Source organism: Pyrus communis, chromosome 15 (assembly GCF_041283825.1).
Source record: "Pyrus communis isolate YQ-2024b chromosome 15, ASM4128382v1, whole genome shotgun sequence".
Lineage (NCBI taxonomy): Eukaryota > Viridiplantae > Streptophyta > Magnoliopsida > Rosales > Rosaceae > Pyrus > Pyrus communis.
In genome coordinates, this window is record NC_142579.1 from 36,454,996 (window position 1) to 36,470,160 (window position 15,165).

Below are 15,165 nucleotides of genomic sequence, written 5' to 3' on the forward strand. Positions count from 1 at the left end.
TTCTCTGTTGGTCGATGTGGGATGTTACAATCCACTCCCCTTAAAGGGCCCGACATACTCATCGGCACACTCGCACCACATGGCAGAGTGGTTTTGATACCATTCTGTCACATCCCAGTCTCGACTCCGCCGTAGCATGATATTGTCCGCTTTAGGGCCCGACCACGCCCTCATGATTTTGTTTCTGGGAACTCACACTAGAACTTCCCAGTGGGTCACCCATCCTAGAAATGCTCTCGCCCGAACTCGCTTAACTTCGGAGTTCCGATGGAACCCGAAGCTAGTAAGTTCCTAAAAGGCCTTGTGATATATGGAGGTGGGCATGTACATAAAAGGCACATCACCCCCTCTTCGTTGGTTGATGTGAGATGTTACATATACTATATAGGCACATCACTCCCTTCTCCGTTGATCGATGTGGAATGTTACATATACTATATATTACTCGTATTTCGTTGAGGGATTCTTCAAATAAATTTATTTGAGAAACAGCAAGTGATGCTCAATCTATAATGAATTCTAATAATTTAACCGTTGAACATACATTTCTGATGCATAAATCACCTTGCAAAAATTCATCAAAATCGAAAAGCATTTTGACAACTCAAAATGAACTCCTTGATCTGACTAATATTGATGGTACGAGGTATTTTATGTTGATAGATGATATTTCTCTAGTTTAACTTTAGAAGTATCTTTCTTTTAACATTAGTTGATGTCTAAAATGTACGCTGGTTAACAAATATTTTTTTAGTACATCAATAACATCAGTTTGTTAGATATTTAATCGTTAGAAAGAAGAAGAATCGGTGATGATTGATCAATACAAAGTCGCATATTTCGTCACTGCAAAAGATTCATCTGTCTCATTAACTAATATTATTCTCCAAATAATATATATGTTAAATTTGACCTTTCTTCTTCGATTTTAAAACCTGCCACCATCTTTTTGGGAAGAATAATGCGTAAAGAAACTCTCTTCAAGACGAAGAGGAAAAGAAAAAAAATATTTCTGAAAATTGTCGGCCACTTTCCAATTCCCATGCTTCTTGCATACGTTAGTGATTAAATTATATGCTTATTTGTTTTCGAAAACAAATTTTATTCCTTTTTTTTTTGTTGAGCACTACTGTTTTTGAGGTGTGATTTCTGCATGTTTTTTCATTTCATTTGCTCTTCTATTCAATGTAGTTGGTAATTAGAAGCCAAAAAAAAGTGTGGAAGGTGAAAAGAGAGTTAAAATCACTTGTTTTTAGACAATGCTGATACATTCTAAGGTTGACTAGGAAGAGGGTTTCAACCCGAGACAAATGAGATCAAGAAGAAAGTTCTCCCCACCAAGAGAATACATCACTTACAGAAGAGTAGCATCATAGAAAAAAGTTTGGATGTCAATTTTCACACTTTTTTCGTTTTCTCTACTCGCTCTCGTATTTTTAAATTTCGGCAGTTGAACGGATCAAATGAGCATAAAGACATAAAAGCAATGTAAATACACAATATAAGAATATGAAAATAACTTTCCAATTAATTTTGGTAAGCAAAGAAATAAATGTTCAAAAGCTACCTAACATGATTGCAATTAGATCTCTACATAGCTTGGTTTAATTAAAAGAAAAGTAAATTGTATAAGAGTTTTGTGATGACTGTGTCACTTAATTAACGCTCGGAAGCTGCGCCTTTCATAGTGGAACACTAGAACCACAAATGGATGATGATGCGGTTTTTCGATTTGGATTTTGTGATATTTTAATTGTCCATTGGTAGTACATATGAGTCAATTTCTAAATGAAAGACCAAATTATTTTGTGATAGCAATTTATAACATATTGGATGACCTAAAAAATGAAAAATTATTTTGTGGTATTGGAATATTATTTTGTGTATAGTCCATTCATGTTATAAACTTATAATATGGATAAATTACGATTTAAAAAAGGTGACCAACTATTATCTGCCGCATCATGCGGTCTTCAAAAAATAATTTAAAATTTTAGTCTCCCCAACTTATCTTAAAAATAAAAATAAAAAGTTGGGTTGAAAAAACCAGAACAAAAATTGGGACATGTTTATGCTTGACTATTTTCAGCATAGAGACGGCATGCAATAAGCTCGTAACGAGCACCATATGCTGACATGATGGAAAACCTTCAACATGTTGGCATTATGTTTGCAAATTAACTTTGAGCATATTATCACCACAAATTATTGGCATCCATCGATCAATGTTTGTTCCCCCAATGCATGGGGAAAAAACTCAAAACCCCTTTTTACTTTACGATTAAGCAGTGAACTTTTTTTTGGCAAACATCAACGTTGACACCAGGGGCGGCGCCTCATGAACGCCACAATAGCCATGGCTCATATGGAATTTCACCCATTTACGTATATTGTACGCTAATTTTTACAATAAATAGTATATGGTATCAACAGTCATGTGAGCATCTCTAAAGTAGGCAATTAAATCTCTTAGATCGTGTGAGTTCCATCTTTAATAAAGAGCATAGATAATAATTTACCACTCACTCATAAGGTTAGAGAGATTAAATTTTTTAAAATTAAATTTACAAATAAAATGATATGGTTGTAGATAATTGAATTATTATTTAAGTATCAATTAATATGTTTGTTTCTGATGATGAGACATCATTTAATTTAAAATTTTGATATCTTTAACATTATCGCGGCTCAACAAATAAAAAGATAACAAAACAAAAACAGAAGAAAAATGACCGTCACGGACTCCCCCACACTATTCCTCCACGCGCCGCATTGCGCAAAGGGGTGGCAGGTCAAAGACGCTCGAATATGGGCCCACTCGTGGATCCCCACCTACAACCAAACTCAGATGTATATAAATCAAGCCAGTGTGGACTCCCTAGCTCTCCTTCATTCATTCATTCACTCCCACCATTTCACCCGCCCCAGCCGCGGGCTTCGAGACCGGAAAACCCTCCTCGCCTCATCCTCTGTAAACTTTTCATGGTAGGTGGCCTTACGTCTTCTCTCACCAGGACTCTCTCTCTTTCTCTCTCTAGACTCTAGGGCTTTATATTTTTCAGACTACATATACTCCGCCTCCTTTCTCCGATTTTTGCTCAAAAACTAATCAAGTCCTCTCTCACTGCAGCTCTGACCTCCTCCGAGCTCCCCAGCGACTCCTCCACCATGGGCAGCGATAAGGCCATCAGCCTCGAAGAGATCAAAAACGAGTCCGTCGATCTGGTATATACATATATCCATATCTATATCCTGTCCTTTTCTCTCTTGAACTCTGCTGCATGTGTTTGGTTTCCGGGGAAAAAAGCTAAAAGGAAAGCAAAATTCCGATCTAATAGAATTTTTGGGGAATTTTGTTCTCTGTAACAGTATAGTGAGTTCATCTCACTCGCTTCGAAGATTTTTTTTTTTTTTTTAAATTTTTTCTGCTTTCTTTCTCAATTTTTCTCGGCATTTTGCTTTTATTTATTTATTTCGCTAATTTTCTCGCCTGCCAAACGGTTGTTGATATTTGACGATCAGAGTTTGGGTAGCAGGAGATTTCGCATCGTCCTTTCAATTCTTCGAAAATAAAATATTTATATTATAAAAATTTATAAATTATCTCTTATTTTTCGTGGTTAAATCGGCGGCGTGACTTATCTGGTTTTTTTAGTCTGTCATTCCGGCGATGATCTTGGAGAGACGACACACCAAACTTTCAGCCCATCTGAATCGTTGGGGCCGTTTGGTCTCCCCTTCCGGTGGGACCAGACCAGAGCCCAGAACGAACGGCTCAGATGTTTCCCTACCATATCTCAAGCACTTTTTATTTGTTTATAATTTTTTAAAAGAATTATTATTAGTACTGTCAAAATCTCATTCTATAATCCTAACTTTCTATATTAAGAAGAAAAAAAAAACAGAATGAGATAAGTTTTTTGAAATGCGAAAAACATTTTTTTTTTTTTAACACTTTTTCCGTTTTTGCTTTCGGAGGATGTTGTTAAAAAATTTATGTGGTCTGCGCTTTTTGGGGAGTGTGTGTGAGATACGCACCCGAAAATCACATGAAATCAGCGGCTTGACAACGCAACGCTGATGTACCAGAGAACATGGCTGGCAACCGAATATTAAATTACCCTCACGGGCCCTATTTGACGCGTGTTTGATACGCACCTCTTTTTTTGGTGATGCTTAAATAGTTTTATATAAAGAAAAGAATAATTTTTGATTTATCAGATTGAACAATTCCATATGAAGACCTGTGTTGATTTTATTCTATACTTGGGGCGTATTTTATTTGCTTTTTTGATTTGGGATTTGGGCGTTTTGACTGCATTCCTTGTACTACATATTTGATATTTGCTTGGATCTCTCATTTATAATTTAATATATTTCTTTAATTTTTGTTTTTGTTTGGTCAAACGTTAAATGTCTATTGAGGAATAGCTAAATTGTTTAGTAAATGATAATCTCACATTATTTTTTTTCTGGTCGGTGAATAAATAAAGGTTATTGTTATCTGTCACTTAGTATTACGATCTAGTGGTATTCCTCTTCACTTATAAGTTAGAGGTCTTATATTCGATTATTGTCACTTGCCAATTTGAACCGCATTAAGGCTAAGTTCATCCCTTGCTTCTTAGTGTAGATGATTAAATTAAAGGAACTGAAGAAGATTAACGATAAAAAAATTAACACAAAGATGTGTGAGAAATAAAAATAAACATATGAATAACACTATCATAAATATAAAAACAAGTGACATAAACATGGGTGCGTGTGCATAGGGTAAAAAGAGCGTGTTTTTATTATTCATGATTGTATTTGTACCTGTGTTCTGGTTTGGTTTAAGCTGCATAAGGTCAAAAGTGTGTTCATAAGCAGTCGAAATATCATTGTTAACTGTTTTAATTATTTTAATTTACTATTTCTCGAAGTCAACAAGGGAGACAGAAGTGTTTGACTTTTTGTCCTTGAAACAATTGTCTTTTTTGTTTTTTTTTCTTTTTTTTGCCCTTCGGGGAACCTGCGTGTTTTTTATGGTTCACATGAGGCAGTGAGCTAAAGCAGATCCCATCTGTCCACACATGTATTTCGTGAATCTATTGACTATTAATCCGTGAAGCCTAACTGTTGAGGATTTTGTTGACTGAAGAAAAATCTTAAAATATCATCAACTGTGTTTTTGCTAATTACAAGTAAACTATGGTGCATTGGTGAATTCTTACAGTAAGTTTTTAGTTTGAAATAATTGTATGTGTGTAGCACCGAACGTATCATGACAGATGCGATTTAAATATCGGAGCTGCATTCAAACGATTCAGATAAATTTTGAAATGGAAATGTTTTTGTTATAGGAATCATCTGAAAATTTCATGTAAAGAAAATAGGTATTGTTTGAATTTCATATTGTAGAAAACAGTTGGTTGCGTGCAGTTACCCCTAAGAAGTGAGCTGTTGATTCATGTGTATTTGTTCACTTTGTTCACAGGAACGGATTCCAATAGAGGAAGTCTTTGAGCAGCTGAAATGTACAAGAGAAGGTCTGACTGCAGACGAAGGAGCCAACAGGCTTCAAGTCTTTGGACCAAACAAATTAGAAGAGAAAAAGGTTTGTTACAGTTTCTGACATATTGAAATCTTTTGTTCCAAGTTTTTTTTTTGGTATGACATGTGATGATTTTGTCTTCTGTAAACAGGAGAGCAAACTGCTCAAGTTCTTGGGATTTATGTGGAATCCTTTGTCATGGGTTATGGAAGCTGCTGCTTTGATGGCTATTGTCTTGGCAAATGGTGATGGAAGGCCTCCTGATTGGCAGGACTTTGTTGGCATTGTTGTTCTTTTGGTCATTAACTCTACTATCAGTTTCATCGAAGAAAACAATGCGGGTAATGCTGCCGCAGCCCTTATGGCCGGTCTAGCTCCCAAGACTAAGGTGAAGAAGTAAAATTGTGGAACAATGCTTATATTGGTACTGCCAATATTCTTATGAATAGTTTCCTGATTTTTTATGGTCACCTGATGTAGGTTCTTAGAGATGGTCGATGGACTGAGCAAGATGCTTCAATTTTGGTGCCTGGAGACATAATCAGTATCAAATTGGGGGATATCGTTCCTGCTGATGCCCGCCTTCTCGAGGGTGATCCTCTGAAAATTGATCAATCTGCCCTTACTGGCGAGTCCCTTCCTGTTACTAAGAATCCTTCAGATGAAGTCTTTTCTGGCTCAACATGTAAACAGGGTGAAATTGAAGCAGTTGTTATTGCTACTGGTGTGCACACCTTCTTCGGTAAGGCCGCACATCTGGTGGACAGCACCAATCAAGTTGGGCACTTCCAGAAAGTTCTCACTGCCATTGGGAACTTCTGCATTTGTTCAATTGCCCTGGGGATACTAATTGAGATAATAGTAATGTACCCAATACAGAGGCGCAAGTACAGGCAAGGGATTGATAATTTGCTGGTTCTCTTGATTGGAGGAATCCCAATTGCCATGCCAACTGTTTTATCTGTCACTATGGCTATTGGCTCCCACAGGCTTTCTCAGCAAGGAGCTATCACCAAGAGAATGACTGCCATTGAGGAAATGGCTGGCATGGACGTCCTCTGCAGTGATAAGACTGGGACTTTGACCCTGAACAAGCTCACAGTTGATAGAAATCTGATTGAAGTGTTTGCCAAGGGTGTGGAGAAAGAGCATGTTATGCTTCTTGCAGCAAGGGCTTCTAGGACTGAAAATCAGGATGCTATTGATGCTGCAATTGTAGGAATGCTTGCTGATCCTAAGGAGGTAATTGGTCTCTCGCTTTTCTTTACTTTATCATTACTTTATGGTCCAAGCTTTCATAATCTAATCTTCTGTGTCGTATAATAAATTGGGTAGGCACGAGCTGGTATAAGAGAAATCCATTTCCTACCATTCAACCCCGTAGACAAGAGAACTGCTCTGACCTACATCGATTCTGATGGAAATTGGCATCGGGCTAGCAAAGGTGCCCCCGAGCAGGTAACCTTGTCTTAGCTCAATTCTAGCCATTAATTTGGGGAAGAATGTCCCTCTCCGGACATAACAAATGCAGATATTTCTTATCCTCAGATATTAACCCTTTGCAACTGCAAGGAAGATTTCAAGAAAAGGGTGCATGCGGTGATTGATAAGTTTGCTGAACGTGGACTTCGTTCTCTAGCTGTTGCAAGACAGGTTTGAAAGGCAACATTTATCATATGCTTATTGTTGTGTCAACTGAATTCTTGATATCATTTCTGTCATTAATTTATCTCCAGCAAGTACCAGAGAAAACAAAAGAGAGTCAAGGGGCACCATGGCAGTTTGTTGGTTTATTGCCGTTATTTGATCCTCCTAGGCATGACAGTGCGGAAACAATTCGCAGAGCTCTCAATCTCGGTGTGAATGTGAAAATGATTACAGGTAAGCTTCATTGCCCCTTTAAACTGTGTATTAAACTATGACTACATGTAGTCCCTCCTCCCTTTTTTCTCCTGCCTGGGGAATTTCAATGCTTTATTCATTCTGTATAATTTGTCTCCCTATTGTGTAGGGGACCAGCTTGCCATTGGCAAGGAAACTGGAAGGAGGCTTGGTATGGGAACAAACATGTACCCGTCTTCCGCATTACTTGGCCAAGACAAGGATGCAGCAATAGCTTCCCTCCCTGTGGACGAGTTGATTGAGAAGGCTGATGGATTTGCTGGAGTGTTTCCTGGTGGGTTCTACCGGAACTTCTTTGTTCTTTCTGCTTTCTAATTAAACAAGCAACCTGTTTAATGAGAAGCTTTCTTGGTAGTAGTTTGCATTTCCAAAGCACTTGTTATTGGTTTAAATTCAGCCTAGACTCATGATGGTTCATAGCATTCATAATGATTTATAATTTAAACCAATACCAAGTACTTTGGAAATACTCCAGTACCGAGGATAATTGTGAGTGCCGCCAACAAGTAATGAGGACAGAGCAACATTTAATTCAGTACTTGTTGGCGACACAGACACAATTGTCCACTATTTTTTTCATTATTAATTAAATGTGCACAGTATATGAATGTTCTGAACTTGATATTGACCCCTGTTCTAAAACATCTTTTTAATATTATAGAACACAAATACGAAATTGTAAAGAGGCTGCAAGAGAGGAAGCACATCTGTGGAATGACTGGAGATGGTGTCAATGATGCTCCTGCTTTGAAAAAAGCAGATATTGGTATTGCCGTAGCTGATGCTACTGATGCTGCAAGAGGTGCTTCAGATATTGTTCTCACTGAACCAGGATTAAGTGTGATCATAAGCGCAGTACTGACAAGCAGAGCAATATTCCAGAGGATGAAGAACTATACTGTAAGTTACATTTATGTTTATTGAGTGGATATAGTGGTAAATCTTCATGAATATACGTATAGTTGTAAATCTTCATGAATATATGTATAGTGCTAAATCTAGTGTTTTATAAATCTTCCCAGGCCATTCTAATTATTTTGTTCCATTTGCAGATCTATGCTGTTTCAATTACCATACGTATAGTGGTAAGTGAAGCAATGATCGGTATTTAGATGCTAGTGTTTTCCTATTTTAGGCTGTGTGTTGGTTCTCACGTTGCTAAGATTTGTGCAGTTTGGATTTATGTTCATTGCTTTGATATGGAAGTTTGACTTTGCACCCTTCATGGTATTGATCATTGCCATCCTAAATGACGGTAAGATCATCCGCCTATCTGTTTGTATAGGTTACCATTAGAACACTATAGCTCTAAATGAGTCTGATTTTGTTTCTGCTAGGAACTATCATGACAATATCAAAGGATCGAGTGAAGCCATCTCCACAGCCAGACAGCTGGAAACTGAGGGAGATCTTTGCTACTGGCATTGTCCTCGGAGGTTACATGGCACTAATGACTGTAGTCTTCTTCTGGCTTATGAGAGATACCGACTTCTTTTCGGTAGGAATATAATCTTTCTATTTTCCATTAATATATAAGGTATTCAGGTCACAGTTGTTTTGGCAAGTGTGTTCATTCTTCTGATTTTATTTACTTTTTTTTCATAATGCAGGATAAGTTTCATGTGAGATCTTTGAGTAATAGGCCTGAGCAAATGATGGCAGCGTTGTACTTACAAGTGAGTATTGTGAGCCAAGCCCTTATTTTCGTCACAAGGTCTCGCAGCTGGTCGTTTGTTGAACGCCCTGGACTTCTCTTACTTGGAGCTTTCATGATTGCTCAACTGGTAAGCGTTTGTGCCAACCGATTACCTTGATAATGTTACCTAATTGCGCTACTGGATGCAAAGGTTTTATAATTCGTAGTAATTTCCAATAATGTTAAGAAATTTGTGCCTTTTCAAAGTAAAAGTTCCTCTGTTAGCAAGCTTAATACCTGTATGATGTTTCACTTGGTCGCAGCTTTACGCATAGGACCAAAAAGAATTTTCCCTTTTCTTATATTAGCTCATTCTGCAAAATGGCAGGTTGCAACTCTCATAGCAGTGTATGCAAACTGGGGTTTTGCACGGATAGAGGGAGCTGGCTGGGGGTGGGCTGGTGTCATCTGGCTTTACAGTATAGTGACATATGTCCCTCTTGACTTGCTTAAATTTGCAATCCGATACATTCAAAGCGGGAAAGCGTGGAATAATCTTTTGGAGAACAAGGTATGTTGCATTCCACTAGATTGTAAGCGCTACTCTACATTATATAAGTTAGATTCATGTTTCTTGCCACAATTTACCTTATTGTGCCTTCCCAACAGACTGCCTTCACTACAAAGAAAGATTATGGAAAAGAGGAAAGAGAAGCACAGTGGGCTGCAGCACAGAGGACCCTTCATGGTCTTCAGCCACCTGAGACGAACAACCTTTTCAATGAGAAGAACAGTTACAGGGAACTTTCCGAGATTGCAGAACAAGCCAAGCGGAGGGCTGAGGTTGCAAGGTAAGGACCAGTTGTACTCGTACATAGATAAAGAAGCGCACGTGCCTGGATAATGATATCTGCCGGTTCTATGTCTTGTTCCCGTGAAAATGCTTCATCTTGCATCATTTCCCTTTGCTGGTTTGACTTGTTCTTAATTGAAGTCAAGTTCTAAGAGAGTTTTCCATTTTTCCTGCAGGCTTCGGGAGTTGCATACTCTGAAGGGTCACGTCGAGTCAGTTGTGAAGCTCAAAGGACTCGACATCGATACAATCCAACAACATTATACGGTTTGATGAGCCTTCCAAAAGGGAAACACAGAGTGGCTTAAGCTTCTACCTTGGAAGAGCGAGAAGCAAAAATTAATGACGATGATGATGAAGCGCATATCAATAACCTTGTGTCTATAGATTAGGTTGCAACTAGTTTACTTGATGTTAAATATTGGGCAGAGGATTCTCCTCTTTCGTAGCCTAAAAACATGAATTTTACAGCTTCGTTGCTTTTAATCAAATATCGCCCTTTTCTTGTGACTGCTGCTTGCTTTTGCATTATTACTGCACAGAGTAGGAGCATACAAAGCAAGTAATAAGGAAGGATCCAATATTTTATGGGTAGGCCATAAATCTTAGCTTTCACTTTTTTGATGGTCGATATGAAATTTGCAAAATCCGTGTTGGAATTTTACGAGTTTGATACTAAATTATTACAGCATTGTGAGTTACCCAAAAATTGCATATTTCATCTCTTGGAAGCTTTTCTCAAAGCTGTAGAAGAAAATTGTGTTTTAGAGTCGGTATTAATTATCTTATTGGGCAAAGCATGATTTTGGTTCATGTAGTTTAGTGAAATTTTACTTTGTTCAATTGTTGCAGCTTAATTCATGTTGTTTACTAAATTTTGCAATCCAAGGACAATAATTTCAATTTCACAACGTTTGTAATGGAATTAGCAAGTGAGGGGCATGCACGTAACACTATACCTTATAAAATTTGTGGTTTATTAACGTAATAATTATGTTATAAATAAGACGATGGTATACAAAGATGAGCATTAGAGGTCTCGAGTTCAAATATTTTGTCCTCGATATTGCTTGGATTAAAGAAAACAAAAACAAGGGAATGCTATAGTTTATGACAGCCAATGAAAGGGTGCAGCTTTTTCATGGGTTTTACTAATTTATTTATATTGTTTTTTTTCGTGGCAAGGGAAGGGACACAAAAAGGGGAGAGAAATTTGAACCTAGTAGTCGTCGGATAAATGCTCTCTCCCACTAGAGCTACAATCACGGGTAAACCTATAACGATGATTATTATGATAAGCAACTAGTACTTATGGAACTCAGTGGATTAGCCTAGCAAACAAAACCATAAATATACGGAATAATCTAGTTCACTGCAGCGCAATTATGCCTAATCTCACCCTGCTTTCCAGTCTTGATCCCTACTCGTCCAAGCTTTGTCATAGCTGCCACAAAAGCTCGTTCAAAGGCGGCGGCATCCGCTGCGAATTTGTTGACAATTTTTCTTGATTTGGTGTCAGTGAACAAGGACTGATCAGAAGTGAACAACCCTTTCCCTTGCTGAAGGTTCTTGTAGTACACATTGTCGAATCTCTGCGGTGTGGTTGGGTCCATAGTAACTGCAATTCTCGGATCTACATTTTTGGGACACTCTTTTCTGAGCTCCCTTGCATATGCGATGCTCATCGTTGGATCGATTCTGTTCTTGCTCTTGAAGTTGTAGATCCGGTGAGTGAATCTGTTGCAATGTGAGAATCCAATTGTATGTGCTCCTGTTACACATAGATTTTTTATTTTAACTACGCTCTGGCCACGAAAAAATGAAGTGAAAATATTTTTTTCGGATTCAGGGCGTGACAACTTTTCTTTATGTACCTGAGAGCGCGACGAGGTCAGTTAGAGAGAGACCGTGTTTGGCGAACAATGAATCAAGCTCTTCTACCTTAAAATCAGGATGGGGAAGATGTTGTCTCACGCTTGCTTTTGTAGAAGTCCTCCCATCAAGTCTTCCCAATTCAACTTTGTAGAATGGTCCCCCAGTCTGCACCCAAAGAATATATGCTAACCTTTCTCTAATTCTCTACTTAGTATTATTTGATTAGTAAAAACACGCATAACTTTTGACTTAATCAGTGACTTATAGGAAAAAGATATTCCTTTTTCAAGCAGTAAAAAGGGACAAATTGCTTTTGAACTTGATTAGCATAGAGGTTAAACGTTCATAAAAAAGAGGCGACTCTAGACCAACAAGGCTCTCCGCTTTGCAAGAGTCAGGAGGGGGAGTGTGGGAAAGAACATCTATCGTACGCAGCCTTACCCTTGCTTTGCAAAGAGGCTGTTTCCACAATTCAAACATGTGACCTTTTAGTCACAAATGAACAACCTTCGCGTTGCGCCAAGGTTCAACCTCTGAGGTTAAAAGTTCATAATTCACAAAAACAAACCCCACATTGAGGTGAAAATGGATTGTGCACTGAACAGCAGTAGTTGTGGATTTTTACAGTGTATGAACAGATTCTCATTTTTCTCAGTAAAACTGTAAAATTGTGAAGCTTTAAAGCGTTGAAGAGACAATATTGTGCTTATTTTACCAGTCTTATGACATCCCTTGTGGCCAAGGCCAGAATGTCAGCACAAGAAACCTTGTTCCTGCAATTAGGCACTCTATCAACAGCAGCCTTGGCTTTGATCACCGTGTCAAACCCGTCTCCGGCGAGTGAAAGGTTATCCGAATTATCCTTCTCCGCTGAGTTGTTCCGAAACGCTAGCATGATTGAAGCATCACATCCCTATCCAAAAAACAAAATACTTCACACACATTGCACATACATCTTTGATAGCACAAAAGAACTTCGAAGCAACGAAAAAATGTAAGTTTTATGTATGAAAGATCAAAGTTACCTGAACAAAACAATCGTGGAAGAAGAGCCGGAGAGTGGCTGGGGCTGTCACAAAAGTCTGCTCAAACTTCTGCCTGACTGCAGCATGAACAATTGATTCAACATTAGGGCATGATTTTCTGTAGTGCTCTACATGAAGTTGAGCAAAAGTGCTTTTGAGGAGGAGGGGGAGAAGAAAGAGTAAAGGAAGATAGAAGGTGCTTTTAGAATTCATTTGAAATTTTGAATACAGTAGGTTCTTGATTGTGTTAGTGTTATGCATGTGAAGCATGTCTATATAAAGGTTAATTAACGTGAGGTGGCTTTGTCTGTGAAGAATATTCAAAGAAAATAATGAGAAATTAAGTTTAAAGAATAATAAGATAAAAAATTTAAATAAGTAAATATATAAAAACTTATAAAGGAGTTGGATTTAAAAAAAATGATGTGACAAAATGGCAAGCACGCTAGCATGCTGATAAAGATGTTTGGATTTTTGGATGTTTAGGGTTTTCAATTTTAGATTCTTCCATACAATCGTACATATTGTTCTATATTATAATTTTCTTATAGTCCTCATGAAGATCAAGAGGTGATGAGTGCTATAAGTTTATAGGATGATCATGTAACTGAGTGCTATAGGAAAAGAGAAAATATTTCTCGGAATAACTGTCTTTCTCGTTTCATAAAATCTTTAATGGTGGGATAATAAGTATGACAGTTACTTTTACAAATAAAAAAGTTCATGCATATTGAAAGTTGTACTTACGTGTGCTAGGATGGTACCCAAATAAAGTAAAACCCGTTCTTTTGTAAGATTATATGACCATTTAAATAATCAAACTGCCTTATTAAAGTTTTTATTTCAGAATTATGAAAGATTAAAGTAAAGTAATTGGGTTCTGTGGGAGTGTCATTGTCCAATCTATGTGCTATTTGGCACATGAAGCAGACAGTACTCAGAAAAATGCATATAAGGCCATAACTGCTGTAGAGAATATGTGCTAAATCCAAATTTGCTGTCTTTCATTCCTGTTGCCATATGGCCTTTGAGGAACAACAAATGATGTGTATAAAGATTATAAAAATAAAGCTTTAAAGTAAGTTATAAAGAATGGTTTATAATTGGTGTAATTGTATAAAGTAGAAGGAATTCTATCGGATTTAGAAGATTTTTTTTTTTTTTTTGTATTATTTGAATAATACAACAAGATTTACCCATCAAATCTCTCTTCTATAGCCGGCCTCTCTCTCTCTCTCTCTCTCTCTCTCTCTCTCTCTCTCTCTCTCTCTCTCTCTCTCTCTCTCCCCCCCCCCCAATAGTTAGTTTTACAACAAGATTTACCCAACAATTAAAATCGTAGTGAGAAATGTTGTAGTGCTTTTTTTAGAGTGAGATTGTTTATGGGTACAAGAATATAAGTCACATAATATATTATTTCATGTGTTATAATAAAAATAGACAATACTGTTGATATATCATACTTTTGGAGTATATTAATAAAAAAATAAATTTATATATTGTAATTTAAGTGAAACAATAAAACTACGTGATAATATGAATACAACAAAAATTACTCGTTTCTACAATACCAACCTTCAAACATTGCCACATGGATAACCCAGAAAATAAAATATTAGTTACAATGGAATATTATCTTTGTTTGAATATAGGGCAGCCCACGTGGTTCAATAAGTAATATTGTTGAATCAAAGTAAAAAAGCAACCTTTGTTGAAAAGTCTAATGTCTGATGGCAATGAATGCCCACAAAGCAAAAGTCTTCTGCATGGGCAAAGTTTTCAATGCCCATGCAAAGTGAAATTGGAAAGTGAATTGTAATGTCAGAGGATACGTTTTAAATTTCAGGATGCATTAACTGCATCAGTTTGGAGACGCTCTATAAATAGAGCACTCCGCATGTTTGTAAGTAACAAGAAAATAAGAAGAAGAAAGAAAACTAGAGAAAAATATCAGTAACATCATCTACTCCTCTGCCTTTTTATTTGTTATCTGCCTGTGCTATAATTTTAGTGTGGCATTTTACATCTACCTTGCACCAACCACTTAAAAGGTTATCTCTCAAACTTTAATCCTTTTATAACACGTTATCAGCACGAGTCTCTATATATAATTATTCTCTCATCTCTCTTCGCCGAACGAACGAAAGAAAGAAAAAAAAAATGTTTCCTTTAAGGTTTTTACTGTTCATCTTCTTCCTCTGCCTCAACTGCGCCGTGTACCCTCGCGACGAATTGTTTGCTCCGTGCCTGCTCATAGTCCTCCAACTAACGGTTACATACATCTTTGATTACTTGTTTGGTGTAGAGATTGATTATTAACCCAGTATTTATTTATGTTAAT

At 37.2% G+C, this 15,165-nt stretch overlaps 2 protein-coding genes across 2 annotated transcripts; one reads left to right on the forward strand and one right to left on the reverse strand.

Annotated features, from left to right (window-relative positions):
• Window positions 1-2,850: 2,850 nt before the first annotated feature.
• LOC137735999 (plasma membrane ATPase 4) lies at window positions 2,851-10,432 on the forward strand. Its single transcript, XM_068475351.2, has 17 exons — window positions 2,851-2,985; window positions 3,131-3,225; window positions 5,477-5,596; window positions 5,685-5,921; window positions 6,014-6,775; window positions 6,869-6,991; window positions 7,082-7,186; window positions 7,270-7,414; window positions 7,545-7,709; window positions 8,097-8,335; window positions 8,488-8,520; window positions 8,609-8,690; window positions 8,773-8,933; window positions 9,046-9,219; window positions 9,460-9,642; window positions 9,741-9,922; window positions 10,101-10,432. The coding sequence occupies exons 2-17, from the start codon at window positions 3,169-3,171 to the stop codon at window positions 10,195-10,197; spliced, it is 2,865 nt and encodes a 954-aa protein (XP_068331452.1). The 5' UTR covers window positions 2,851-2,985; window positions 3,131-3,168; the 3' UTR covers window positions 10,198-10,432.
• A 695-nt stretch (window positions 10,433-11,127) lies between these two features.
• LOC137736005 (peroxidase 16) lies at window positions 11,128-13,109 on the reverse strand. Its single transcript, XM_068475357.2, has 4 exons — window positions 12,825-13,109; window positions 12,515-12,712; window positions 11,799-11,964; window positions 11,128-11,695 (listed from the first exon to the last, which is right to left on the reverse strand). Exons 1-4 carry the CDS (start codon window positions 13,092-13,094, stop codon window positions 11,289-11,291), a joined length of 1,041 nt encoding a protein of 346 aa, XP_068331458.2. The 5' UTR covers window positions 13,095-13,109; the 3' UTR covers window positions 11,128-11,288.
• Between the last annotated feature and the right edge of the window lie 2,056 nt (window positions 13,110-15,165).